Source organism: Typopeltis vanoorti, chromosome 18 (genome assembly GCF_054136105.1).
Source record: "Typopeltis vanoorti isolate ZY-2024b chromosome 18, IOZ_Tvanoo_1.0, whole genome shotgun sequence".
Taxonomy (NCBI): Eukaryota; Metazoa; Arthropoda; class Arachnida; order Uropygi; family Thelyphonidae; genus Typopeltis; species Typopeltis vanoorti.
The window spans coordinates 45,530,031-45,543,953 of record NC_143566.1 but is presented as its reverse complement, the minus strand read 5'-3'; the positions used below and the strand labels follow the sequence as shown (position 1 = coordinate 45,543,953).

The 13,923-nt window shown below is 33.2% G+C and overlaps 1 protein-coding gene across 2 annotated transcripts in view; it reads left to right on the top strand.

Moving 5' to 3' along the window:
• LOC150096627 (cyclin-D1-binding protein 1 homolog) overlaps nt 1-13,923 on the top strand; it is a 251,676-nt gene that overhangs the window by 105,104 nt on the left and 132,649 nt on the right. For both annotated transcript variants that reach the window (XM_090408002.1, XM_090408004.1), the window contains one exon: nt 11,463-11,624. In XM_090408002.1, coding sequence (XP_090264128.1) covers nt 11,463-11,624 — 162 coding nt within the window. The remainder of the gene's footprint in view (nt 1-11,462; nt 11,625-13,923) is intronic.

Here is a 13,923-nt window from a genome sequence, read left to right as displayed (position 1 = left end):
AATGTATGAGGGCGAACAAATGCACAATTCATATCTTTTAAATGAATAGTCAAAGAATGTAATTTAGGAAACTGATGTGATTAGTGCTTGAAGAAGTTGAAATTTGAGTTCTTAGAAAAGGTGTTACTTGAGATGTAAATGAAAGCATCATTGAGATTGTAATTAAGGCCATAACTGAGAGGAGACCTCCACATAGCCTTGAAAGGAATGTGGAGAACCGACCAGGGCTTCTGACCTAATGTCCAATCCTCACCTTCTCGTGGTGCACTCTGTTGGGTATCTACTTGGATACTGAACGAACGAGGATGGGCTGGCAATTTGGGATTTAGCCGACCAAATTGTATACTTATTGGTTAAACCAAAATAAAAAATGATGGTACAACACGACAGAATTTCATGCCGGCTGGGACGTCGCCCGGTTAAACAAGGCCCGCGTTGTTTTCGCCAAGGAACCAGAGCAAACAGCGAAAAGTCAGCTACTGGAACAAATCTGAAAACAAACCCCAACTCAACATCACCAGAGTTAAAGATCGGTACCATCAACGTAAGAAGCCTGAATGGCAAAGAAATGCAGCTAGCTGAGGAATTAGATAAGTACCAGATCGATATAATAGGGGTGACCGAAACAAAAAAGACCAAAACTGGTGAGATCTTTCTGAGCAATAAATACAAAATGTTATATTCAGGCAATGACAATCAAGGAAAAGAAGGAGTAGCCATAGTATTCAACACAAATTACGAGGCTAATCTTCTTGAATGGCAGTCAGTCTCAAGTAGAGTAACGTGGGCAAATATGAGAATGGGGAACTGGACAATGAGACTTATTTGTGCCTATGGTCCCACAGAAGGTTCTACTAAGGTAGAAGTGGAGGAGTTTTTTGAGGCTTTAGAAAAAGCAACTGACACAATGAAAAATGAAAAGTTGGTCCTTGTTGGGGATCTAAATAGCAGAGTAGGAAATGATTGTGAGACATACAAAAATATTTTGGGAAAATTTGGAGAAAATAGCAAAGCTAATAATAATGGCAAATATCTGTTGGATTTCTGCTCAGGACATGGACTGGTTATTACTAACACCATGTTCCAACATAAAAATGTGCACAAATTCACATGGAGAGAAGAGGCTAGGAATAAGAAAAGTCTCATTGACTATGTTATTGTTGATAGTGATGTTTTCTCCCTGGTGCAGGACACTAGAGTGTACAGAGGATTTGAAATTGGAAATGATCACTATGTAGTCTTGAGCAGGATAAAATTGAATTTAATATTGAAAAGAATAACATGTAAGAAAGTTTTAAAGCGAATAAAAGTTGAGCAGCTCTCAGATGTGAAATGTAGACTAAAATACACAAAGATTATTGAAGAAAAAATGAAAGAGTTTGAGAACAGGAATCAAACCTTGGAGATTCAGTGGCAAACTCTGAAGAAAACATTGATTGATTCTGCCAGAGAAGTATGTGGTGAAGTTGTCTGCAAGGATAAAAAAATCAGAACTCCCTGGTGGACACAGGAAGTTAAAGAGGCAGTGAAGGAAAAGAAGAAAGCATATCAAAAGTTCCTGGCAAATAAGTCAGCTTGTGCTCTTAGAGAATATAGAGACAAATGCAAGAATGCTAAACACTGTGTAAAACTAGCTAAACAAAAGTCATGGGAGGACATTGGCAAGAATATAGAAAATAAAGATCAAGAAGGTGGCAAAATATTCTGGAGGTTGTTGAAGAAGCTTAAGAATGGAGGAAAGAGTGCTGTAAAAGGAATTAAGATGATAAAGGTGACATGAAAACGGGAGAAAAAGATATCCTTGACGTATGGAGTAATTACTTTGAAAAATTGCTAAATGAAACAAGCAGTGATGACAGCACAGTGGTAAAAAACACTGACCAGGCATGCAGTCAGGAATACATATCCATACTTGAAGTAGAAAAAGCCATCAAAGGCTTGAAATGTGGAAAGGCAGTAGGAGTAGATGATATTCGACCAGAAATGCTGAAGTATGGTGGTATAAGAGTCTTACAGTGGCTACACTGCATAGTTCAGAAAGCCTGGTCAGAGGGACGAATTCCCGATAATTGGAGTAGAGCTCTCATAGTACCCATATATAAAAAGGGAAATAAAACTGCATGTGACAATTACAGAGGTATTTCCCTACTGAGTGTTCCTGGCAAGATCTATGCAAGTATACTTGAGAAACGGTTGAGAAGAATTGTGGAAGAAAAGCTTGGTGAAGAACAAGCTGGATTCAGGCCAAATAGAGGCTGTCAGGATCAGATCTTCACTTTACGACAAATAGTCGTAAAAAAAATATAACAAAGATCTGTATTTAAGTTTTGTCGATTTGGAAAAGGCATATGACAAGGTGCCAAGAGAGAAGCTATTCAATACGCTGCAGTTATATGGTGTCAATGGGTCATTATATCAAGCAATACTTAGTCTTTATTTGAGTTGTAAGTCAGCAGTTAGAATTGAAGGAAGTACAGAAAGATGGTTTAATGTTAAATCTGGTGTGAGACATGGATGTACATTATCCCCTCTGTTATTCATTATCTATATGGATCACATTATGAAGCAATGTGGTATTAAACCAGATATCAAAATTGGAGATGTTAATGTCAGCTCTTTGCTTTATGCGGATGATGTTATACTTCTAAAAAAATTGCTACAAGTCTTCAAGATTCTCTGACTAAATTGAATAGCTGTTGTAATAGATATGGTATGAAGGTCAGCAATAAAAAGACAAAGACAATGAAAATAGGCAGAATCATTGAAAATGTCAACTGTGTTGTGAATGGAGAACCTGTGGAACAAGTAAAACATTTTAGCTACTTAGGCACGATTTTTACTGAAGATGGTAAATTAAATATAGAAATAGACAACAGAATCAGCAAAGCTGGTATGGTGGGAAGTCAATTGAATAAATTCATATAGAATAAGAAAGAAATTAGTCAGAACACTAAATTAGCTGTATACAACACAGTGTTCAAACCAGTTTTAACTTATGGATCTGAGAGCTGGGTCAGAAGTAAAACACTTGACCAAAGACTAGAGACCACAGATATGAGAGTCCTGAGAAAGATTATAGGCGTGAACAGATGGCATCAATGGCAATATCATATTAAAAACGAGGATATTAGGAAAGAACTTGACATTGTAAGCATCCAGGAATGTGTTAGCAGAGCTAATCTCAGGTGGTATGGTCACTTAAACAGAATGGGCGAGGAAAGATTAGCAAAACAAGTGTTCTCTGCCAGGTTGGCAGCAAAACGACCCAGAGGTAGACCAAGATATAGGTGGATTGATAGTACAAATTGCTTTAAACGATAGAAATATGAGATCTGATAATGTTGGAGTCTTGACAAGTAACAGACTGATTTGGAGGAAAATTGTAGATAAGAAATTAATAATGATGTAATTTTTTTCATGTAGTACTATCATATCCTGTACACCCCTTGAGGGTACATGGCAGGAATTTGATGATGATGATGAGTTAATAATAATATTTTAGGAAAAACTGGTTTTATTTTAGGAATTATAAACACGTTAACACAAGAATATTTTAATATTTGCCAAATATTTCAGTCTGAAACTAACAGTCTTCAGTGGCTACATAGGAACAGTTTTTAACAAGGTGGAATACCAACAATTGATCATTCAAAAGTAGAACGAGCTGTGATGTTACATTACTAAGCATTAAAGAGAGGAAATTTTTCATCAGAGTGATGATTAAATTATAGGTATTAATTCACAATTTCATATAATAATCTTCATTTATAAATAGCATTAGACTAATGTAGGAATTAAAAGTCTCAATTTAAAATAAAAAAAATTAATGTGTTATCCTGACTAATCTTTCCCATATTTTTGATAAGGATATACAGTCATTTCAATTTCGCAAATATTAAAATATTCTTGTGTTAATGTGTCTATAATTCCTAATCATAATGTTACAATTGTCTCTCAAGAGGTTTTATTTTGTATTGTTAGCTATTTTAACTGATGGCATGAGTTGGTTATTGTTTAGCATTGTTTGTAATGCTGAACTATAGCTAACTTGTGCCACTAGTGTATATTGTAGTAGTTCCTACATGGCTTGTTTTAGTAATGTTATAGTTTGTTTGCCTTTATTGCATTTATTTTTGTGTATTTTTCACCCAGAAAAAAGTACCAAGTTTAGTGGAGAAACTAGTAGGTTTCATTATTCCATTTTTTTTCTAATTATACTTATTGGTTGAAAGTTTCTATATCCAATATAGTAATACTTTATTTATCATATTTGGGAAGCATATTTAAAATTTGTCAGAAAGTATTCCTTTTTTCTCACACATAATCTGTTTCTCTTTGCTTGAATTTTTGTCATTGTTGTAAATTTAAATTGAGATGAAGTTAGGAGATTCATGGAATATATGATATAAACATATATATATAAAGAATTTCACCTAATTCCTGAAATCCGTTACATGGATTCTCTCCCAACATACCTCTCAGAGCAGCAGCAAAATTATTTGTTAGGGGTCTCCTAAAACCATTAATTCAGTATACCATTGATCCAGTTATACAATATTGTAGCCGATCTGTAAAATAAACTATTTTAAAGCTATAATCTCAAAATGAAGGAATATTGGATCCCTTTATGATTCTGATGTAAATGAAAATATCACTTATATTGCAATTATAACAAAAATGACCAAAAGATAAGTCGCTTCATTGCTTTGGAATCCAGACTCTTTTTTTTTTTTTTTTTTTTTTTTTGGCAACTTCAGGCTATCAGTAAACAGTGGTGGTGTTACATTGAAAGATGAAACTCATTAGCGCTTTGTACTACAGAGATTTTTTTTTCTATTGAGTTAGGAGGGGAAGGGACTGAGAATTAATGTTTCACATTTTTTGGTAAGTTTAACCACGCTACCGTCAAAGTTATCATGGATGCAAAGTGCATATTAAAATTATAATACCATTGATATTACATTGAAATATATGATGGATACGAAGCATACGTGGATCCATATTTGATCCATAACAGTCGGTGAAGTGGTTAATGCATTAATATTTATTTAGATCGGATTGGTTTTTGAGCGCTTCTGAGAAAAAAGTCTTCTTCTTTTCAAGAATTAGGCATTTGCCTGTTGCAGCTTCGCTGGTCTTTCCATCTTCTTGCTGATCTTCCTCTCTCTCTCTCTCTCTCTCTTCCTTTGGTCTATATCTCTCCACTTCTTTTGGTAGCTGATATCTTTCTATTTTAAATAGATGTTTTTTCAATTTCTCTCTATATTCATTGATCTTTTTATTATGTTATAAATATCTAGTTCTTTTCTGATGTCTTCATTTCTTATATGGTTCAATTTTGTGCATCCTTTAATTGTTCTTAAAAATCTCATCTCTACAGCTTGTATTTTACTTTCATCTTTCTTTTTAACCATCCATGTTTCTGAATCATATTACAGAGTGGGAGTGGCCATTACTTTATAAAATTTTATTTGAGTTTCTCATCTTTTTTTATTCAGTGTCCTTTTAATTGTTCACAGATTTTCTGAAATTTCTTTATTTTTTTTTCATCTTTATCTTTTAGATATGTTATTATGCAGCCTAAATAATTAAACTGTGTCATCTGTTCTATTATTTAATTTCTATCACTATTTTTTATCTAACATGAACCCGACCTTTAAATGCCATGACTTTTGTTTTCTTTTGTGAAATTTTTAAATTGTATTGTTGGCTTACTTTGTTTAATTCGTAAACTGATTTTGTAGGTCATCTTCTTTGTCTTGTAATATAATGTGATCATCTGCATACAGCATTGTATTGATTAACAGTTCTTCTAGTTAACTAGATACCTTGTTTTATTGTTGTTTTCCATATTTTAATAATCTAATCATTATGTTGGAGGTTTAATGGATTTTTTACAACACTCAAAAAGAATTAAAATAGAATTTAATACTTCCTATATTTCGTCCTAGTCACTAGGACATCTACGGGGATTACAAAAACAATTAATGTAACATGCACACAAAAACTTACAATACCAAGCCCAACCAGGTGGGTGACATTAAAGTCCTATCTAGGTGGAGCGCCCTCTAAGGGCGGTAGTAGGTGGCCTGGAATGTAAGGTGGGACCTCTGTTGATGAGTGTTTCCCAAATCTTCGGAAACTTAATACAACCATATTTATTAAGATTTGGTTGGTTACTGAGATCTGCTGCTGCTTCTAAGAAAAGTCTCTCTTTCTTGAACTTGCTGTGGTGGAGCATGGTGGTTTTCTTCCATGATACTCTGTGGGTGGTGTCCAAAATATGGTCAGCCAAGCCTGAATGGCCATAGTTGTGTTTAACAATGTACGACTTGTGTTCCTCCAGGCGGATGGATGCTGATCTGCCTGTCTGTCCAAAGTACGCAAGCTTACAGGCACAGGGTACTTTGTAAACTCCAGGCAGAGAGAGGAGGGAGCTGGTCTTTCGTAGAACGGAATATCTTAATAAATATGGTTGTATTAAGTTTCCGAAGATTTGGGAAACACTCATCAACAGAGGTCCCACCTTACATTCCAGGCCACCTACTACCGCCCTTGAGGGCGCTCCACCTAGATAGGACTTTAGTGTCACCCACCTGGTTGGGCTTGGTATTGTAAGTTTTTGTGTGCATGTTACATTAATTGTTTTTGTAATCCCCGTAGATGTCCTAGTGACTAGGACAAAATATAGGAAGTATTAAATTCTATTTTAATTCTTTTTGAGTGTTGTAAAAAATCCATTAAACCTCCAACATAATGTCCTCACAGCACCTAAGCCTCTACACAAGAATAATAATCTAATCAATATATATATTGAATAGAGTTGGAGATAAGCTACATCCCTGTCTGACACATTGATTTATTTCAATTTCTTCTGTTAATTTATTACCTAACTGTAACTGTATTTTTGTATCTTTATATAAACTTTGTATAGCTTGTACCAAATATAATGGATATCCTTGTTTTTTTGTTATATTCCTTAGCTTTTCTTTGTATATTTTATCAAAAGCTTTCTTATAATCTCTAAAGATCATATGAGTCTCTAAATTAAATTCTTATCTTTTTTCAATAATTTGTTTTAACACATAAATATTGTCTATACATGATCTTCCATGTCTGAAACCATTTTGTTCTTCTTAAAGTAGATTGTTTGCAATTTCCAAGTCTCTTATTCAGGATTTTACTGTCAATTTTGTAACCTGTATTTAATCTGGCATTAGTAAGGTGGGGTGTCACAGTTATAGTAAATTTAAAATCTTTCGGATTTGTGACACCCCACCTTACTAACGGCAGGTTAATAAACTTATTCCTCTGTAATTTCCACAATCATCTTTGCATCCTTTCTTAAATATAGATATAACCTTAGCTTTTAATCAATCTGATGGACCCTCACATATCCTCCAACTATTATTTATTAATTTTAAGAATTTGTGATATAAATATTCTCCATATTTTCAAAGCTCTGTAATTATGCCATCTAATCTAGTTGATTTTCTATTTTTGATGCCTTTATTGCTTCTTTTAATTTTTCCAATTTTTTATATTTCATATCAGTGCTGATTTCTTCATTATTATTTTCTGTTATTAAATTTGAGTCATACCATAAATTCTTATAATGTTCTATCCATTGTTTCTCTTGTGTTATATCAATTTGTGCTGTATCCCTTTCTTTGTTTAATTTCCTTAATATTTTGTAGTCTATCTCTTGTCTTCCATGTATGTCTTCTATTTTATTAATAAATCTATCCCAAGAATCTTAGTGAGCTTTCTGTACTATGGTTTTAGCTATATTTCATCTATTTCCTTTGTATATTTTTGGAGGAGTGATTTGTATGCCATTTGTTTTTTTTTTTTCGTTTATTGCACTTTCTATATGTGTTCCAGATTTTTAATGTTTTTCTTTTTAATATTTTATTTTTCTTTCCAAGTACTTCAGAGGCTTCTTTATGGATGATCTTTAATAAAGTTTTCCATTCTTCTATATCTTCATTGATTTGGGCTTCTTTTAGGTAATTTGTTCATCTTGATTGATGTTCTGAAATGATCTGAAAAAATTTCACTTCCTCTGTAAACATGTACATCTCTCATGTGTGGAGCTAGTTGCTGATTAGTAATGATATAATCAATTATAGATCTTGTTCCTCTGTCATTCCAGGTATATTTATTTATATTCTAAGAAAAAAGAAAAAGTCTTTCACTTCTAAACTTGCTGTGTTGGATCATAGTGGTTTCTTCCCATTTGATTCTGTGTGTTATCCAATGCATGGTTCACTAAACCTACATGACCATAATAGTGATTACAGATGTACTCTTTTATCACTTTATGCAGATGGTAGCTGATCTTTCAATCTCTCCATAGTAGGATAGCTTGCAGGAACAAGGAACTGAGAGAAAAAAAAAGGGAGTCAGTCCTTAGAGTAACAGACAAGGATATCCAGTTTCAAGTAAATCTTGAAGGCAGTGCATAGATTGGTTTTTTTTTTTTTTTTTTTTTTTAACTCTGGTTAATTTTTCAGACATATATTGGACAAAGGTAATAATGGTGATAGCATAAGTATAATATTTCTGAAAAGAAAGTCGAAGACTGGGGAAAAAATAAAATATTTTGCTGATTCTGTATGAACTGTATCCTTCAGATAGGAAGTTATGGTATATATAGTTCAATTCAGTAATATAGTAAATTCACATTTAAAACACAAAAATTGAAAATTCATTCAATTTCTGTCACTTTCCTTACACCACTTCTTGAAATAAGAAGACTTTCCACTAAATGTTATTTGGTAAACTTTCTTTTTATATCCTCTGTCTTGTTCTCATGGATATTTTTTTCTTCTTTCCACTATTATCATGCTCAGGACTATGTTGGTTTGTCTCTTTTACAGTTGTGACATGCTAGTTTTTTGGCGGAGCAGTCTATTCTCAGTTTTTGCTACCATATGAAACACAGACAACAGCAAACCATTTTGAGCAATGTCATAGTTTGAACATTTAAAACATCTTAGCACACTTGATATATGTAGGCTGTTCAATAAGTAATAAAACTATATTTATACAGAAAACAGATTACCTTTAATCGTCATCATTTACATGGTCTTTTTTGAAGTAACTACTGTGAGACGCGATGCATTTGTCCCAACATTGCGTCCACCTTCTTAAACACATGTGAAAGTCCGTTTTTTGAGATTTCTTTCAAAACTTCTTCCACAGCTTTTACACATGCTTTGTTGCTTTCGAAATGGCGGCCTCTTAGTGGTTTCTTAAGCTGAGAAAACAGCCAAAAATCTCACGGTGCGAGATTAGGACTGTATGGAGGGTGTGGTAGGATATCTATGTTGTTCTTCTGCAAAATGTCCACTACACAACCAGCAATATGTGGCCTTGCATTATTGTGATGCAATAAGAAGCCATTCTTCAGCAATGGACGCTTCCTTTTGATGTGCTGTACCATTGTCCATAAAACATCCGCATAGTATGAGCCATTTACAGTATTCCCGGGTTCTAAAGCGTGTTGGTAAACAATGCCATCGTAGTCAAAAAACATCATGGTCATAACTTTACCAGTCGATTTTATAGTTTTTGCTTTCTTGGGGGTAGGCAAAGACGGATGCTTCCATTCACTGCTTTGTTGTTTCATTGTAGGGTCATAGTGATACAACCAAGCTTCATCTGCTGTAATGATGCATTTTAAGAAGTTGTCACCTTCTTGTTCCAATCTTTCTTTCCATTCTGTGCACACATCCACTCAATGCTGAATTTGCTCCGGTGTCAAGAGTTTGGGAATCCATCGGGCACAAACACGTTTCAGTCCCAAATGTTCAGCCATGATTGAGTGAACACTTCCCACAGAAATATTCAGGACAACATGCAGCTGGCGTACTGTAATTCTGCAATCCTCCTTGATGATAATTGCTGCTGTGTTGATCATTGTCTCTGTGATGGACGTTGAAGGTCTTCCCTCACATTCAAGATCGTCCACATTTTGCCTTCCTTCCTTAAACGTTTTATGCCAGCAAAAAACACTTGTCCTCGACATTGCTTCATTGTGGAAAGCTTCGTGTATCATGTTAAAAGTGTCCGATGCCAATTTTTGCAAACGCACACAAAATTTAATTGCATAACGCTGTTAGGACGCTTCCATTTCGACGACTGGTCGCAGTTTGTAGGCGCGCCGAAACAAGCTTGCGTTTAGTCACGTGAAATCCAGTATACGCCATCTATCAACCTCTTTTGTTAATACATACAGCAACATTTCTTTATTCCACAGGAATTAATATTGTGATGAGTGGTTTTGCCACAGTAAAATTAGTCTTATTACTTATTGAACAGCCCTCGTATGTACAGTCAATCTGACAACCTATCTGTTTTGGCTGACGTTGGATGTTTTCCAGTGTTAAACTAAGGATGAAAATTCTATTTAGAATAAAGCTACAATCCCTGTGTATAACATTTCTGATAACTGTTTTCCCAAGTTTGATAGTACAGCACAAATTCATTACTGCTATCAACCTCCTCTTAATTCCAAATTGCTGAGTTTTGTATGGTGTTATTAATGATTATTTTATCTGACTTTGTGATCATTTAGAAGAGAATGCAAAGAGGCTGCAATGAAGATCATAAAAGAGCTGTTTTGCAAATGCCCCACCCCACACTTGAGAATAATGAAATTAGGTGTGCCTGTTTCTTGAAATTCAAGATATAATTCTTAAAGAATTATATCCTGAATAATTGACTGTGGAAATCCTTTAAGCTTCATACAAAATATGTCTCTCCAGTAGAATCATAATTTACCTGCCAAGATGATATACCATAAAAATGCTGTATCTCTTGAAAGAAATAATATATTCTGTTTGTGCTTAGTAATACAGCTTAGTTAACTATGCAGTGTCTCGTGCAATTGACAGGTACCTTATATATATGTTCTTTATTATCTCTTTGCTTGAAAGTTCCCTGTTAATATGAAGTTTTAACCCTTTTAAAAAATGCAATCTCAGCTATCCTTCTCTGTTGATGCTGCCTTGCACCTGCATATGATTGTCACACTTGGAAATCCAGAAATCAATAATTTGCATAATACAAGTGCTGATGTAGTTATAAATTGTTAAATTAAATAAAAATTCCATAAGAACAGTATTTTGTGTATTATATATAATGTATAAAAAATAAATTTAATACATTTAAAGCATTCAGAAAAGTAAAAGATAAGAAGCAGAAAGCATGTTACTCACTACTGTTATCCGAATATAACACCAGTAGTGAGTATCATATCCTATGTTGGTGTAATTGTTAAAAAAGAAAAAAAAATATATGTATATATATAAATATAATTATTTAATAATTACTATCATAATTATCCTATGCACCCTCTGAGGGTACATATCAAATTTTATAACTAAAAAAAAAAAAAAAATATATATATATATATATATATATACACACATACTTGTATATGCACACAATTTTAGTTGGCACTTCAAAACTAGTGTCCCATGAAGCAACAAAGTTCTGTATGATCTTTAGCAAGCCTCCCTTACCAAGTTCTCAGGAATGTCAAGTTCTCACCAACAATTTAGAAACTGCTTGTTTAGCTCTACTTTCTGCTTTCTTTGGACTGCCTAGGCATGCAGGTAAGTACAGAAAATAAATTTAGATTTTTTTTATTTTTGTTTATAAATGTTGAAAGGAATAAGAAACAGAAAATTCCTTTATTTGTAAGTAAAAAGTGGATGAATTATCAAAATTTGTGTGGATTTTAAATTATCCAGAAGAAAAATTGTTTTCAGTGACATATTTTTCTAAGCTCCTGCAAAAAAAATTCTGGACTTTATTTTTGCATAAATAGCAAAGTAGGCCATTTGTGATTAATGCATCCCTTTATTGTCTGTGAAGTATTTACAAATGGCTTCCTCTTACTTTATGGAGAAAATGCAAAGGAATCAGTTGTATTTTGATTTCTTGCAAAAGAGATACAATGGAAGCGGTACAGATTTATAGCAGAAAGTAGTTTCATCATAGCCAAGTATTCGTTCTTTTTTTTTATTCATTGTATAGAAATTATGGAGACAAAAACACACATTACAGCAATTACTTTATTTACAGCTAAGAAAAATAGCACCCAACATTTCATACACACACACACACACACACACACACATATATATGATGTTGATATAGAGGTTGAAAAAAAATTATTTAATTTAATTTTTATTTTAAATTTTACTCTTTCCCTCTTTCTTTATATTACTAGATGTCAGGCTAGATAAATGGTTAATAAAGCAGTTATAGCTTATTTATGTGTATTGTGATGTAGCTTGTGTTCAGTTCATATATATATGTATTCCTGATGAAATAAAGAATGATCTGTAAATATGTTTTGCATAACGTAATGTGCACATTACCTCAGTTGGTAATTCCATTTGAGGTAATATGCACATTACCTCAATTTTAGCTCTTTACTTCAAAGACAGGAGTAAATTTTAGTTGAATCAAGTAGACTGTGGATCAATTCCATAGCCTTTATAAGTATTATATTTAGTAGTGGTGTTTCTCCATACTGCTTTCTAAAGTTTGTATTTTTTATTTATTTATTTTTTTTTTATTTATTTTTTTTTTTATAAATACAGTCACTGCCAGCTGTAGTTGGCCAAGTAGAATAGTCCCTCTGTTTGAATATTTCAAACATCTAAACAGCCACTGATTCAACTTCTACTGGATCATGGATGTTTGTGAATTGTCTTTAGAGGATAAATTTCATTGTCTAGTATGAGATCACCACCCTGTTATTGGTTGTCTGCAGTGGCTTGAAAATGTTTCATGTTTGTTCTTTAATGCTAACATTTTGTAATTTAAAACCTTACATGAGCAGAATTTACTTTTATATATATTAAAAAAATTGATGCCTGCAGTATAATATTCTTAAGATTTTAAAAAAAAATCTGTGTTCTCCCAAGATTTGAAATAATCAATGCATAAATAGACACTGCATGTCTTCCACATATTTTTACGTGATCACAACTTTACTTTTCATGGACTGCATCCTGAAGAGAACCTATAGAATAAGTAAAACATTTCTGCTATTTAGGCACAACTTTTAGTGAAGATGGTAAATTAATTATGGAAATAGATAATACAGTGAGCAAAACTGGTATGGTAGGAAGTAAATGAAATAAATTTATGTGAATAAGAGAAATTAGTCAAAACACTGAACTAGCTATATACAAGATAGTGTTCAAACCAATTTTTGCTTATGGATCTGAGAACTGGGTTAGAAATAAAACACTTGATGAAAAACTGGAGAGACCACAGATATGAGTTCTGAGAAAGATTGGGGAAGTTAACAGATGGCATGAATAGCAGTTATCATATTAAAAATGAGGATATCAACTTGACATTGTTAGCATTCAGGAATGTGTTAGCAGAGCTAATCTTAGGTGGTGTGGTCATTTAAAGAGATTGGAAGAGAAAAGGTTAGCAGAAGAAGCGTTTATATGTCAAGTTTATATATATCCTCATTTTTAATGTATTAAAAGTGAATTCTGCCCATGTAAGGCTGTAAATTACAATATGTTAGCACTGTGGGTAACTAGATAATCTGGAAACTCTATTCTAGAGACCAAACATGATCTAGGTGGATTGATACAATAAAAAGTGCTTTAGAAGACTGAAATGTAAGATCTGACTGTATTGGACTCCTGACAGATAACAGATTAATTTAGAAGAAAATTTTTAATAGGAAGTTAGTAATGATGTAAACTTTTCAAGTATCATAATATCCTCTATATCCCCTGAAGATACATATTCAGAATTTGATGATGATTTTTCTTTTCATGGATTTACCAGATATAATAATATTCTATGTTGAAACAAGTATTGAACAATACTATATTTCAAAGAAACAAATTGTACACACCTTCACACCATATAGCC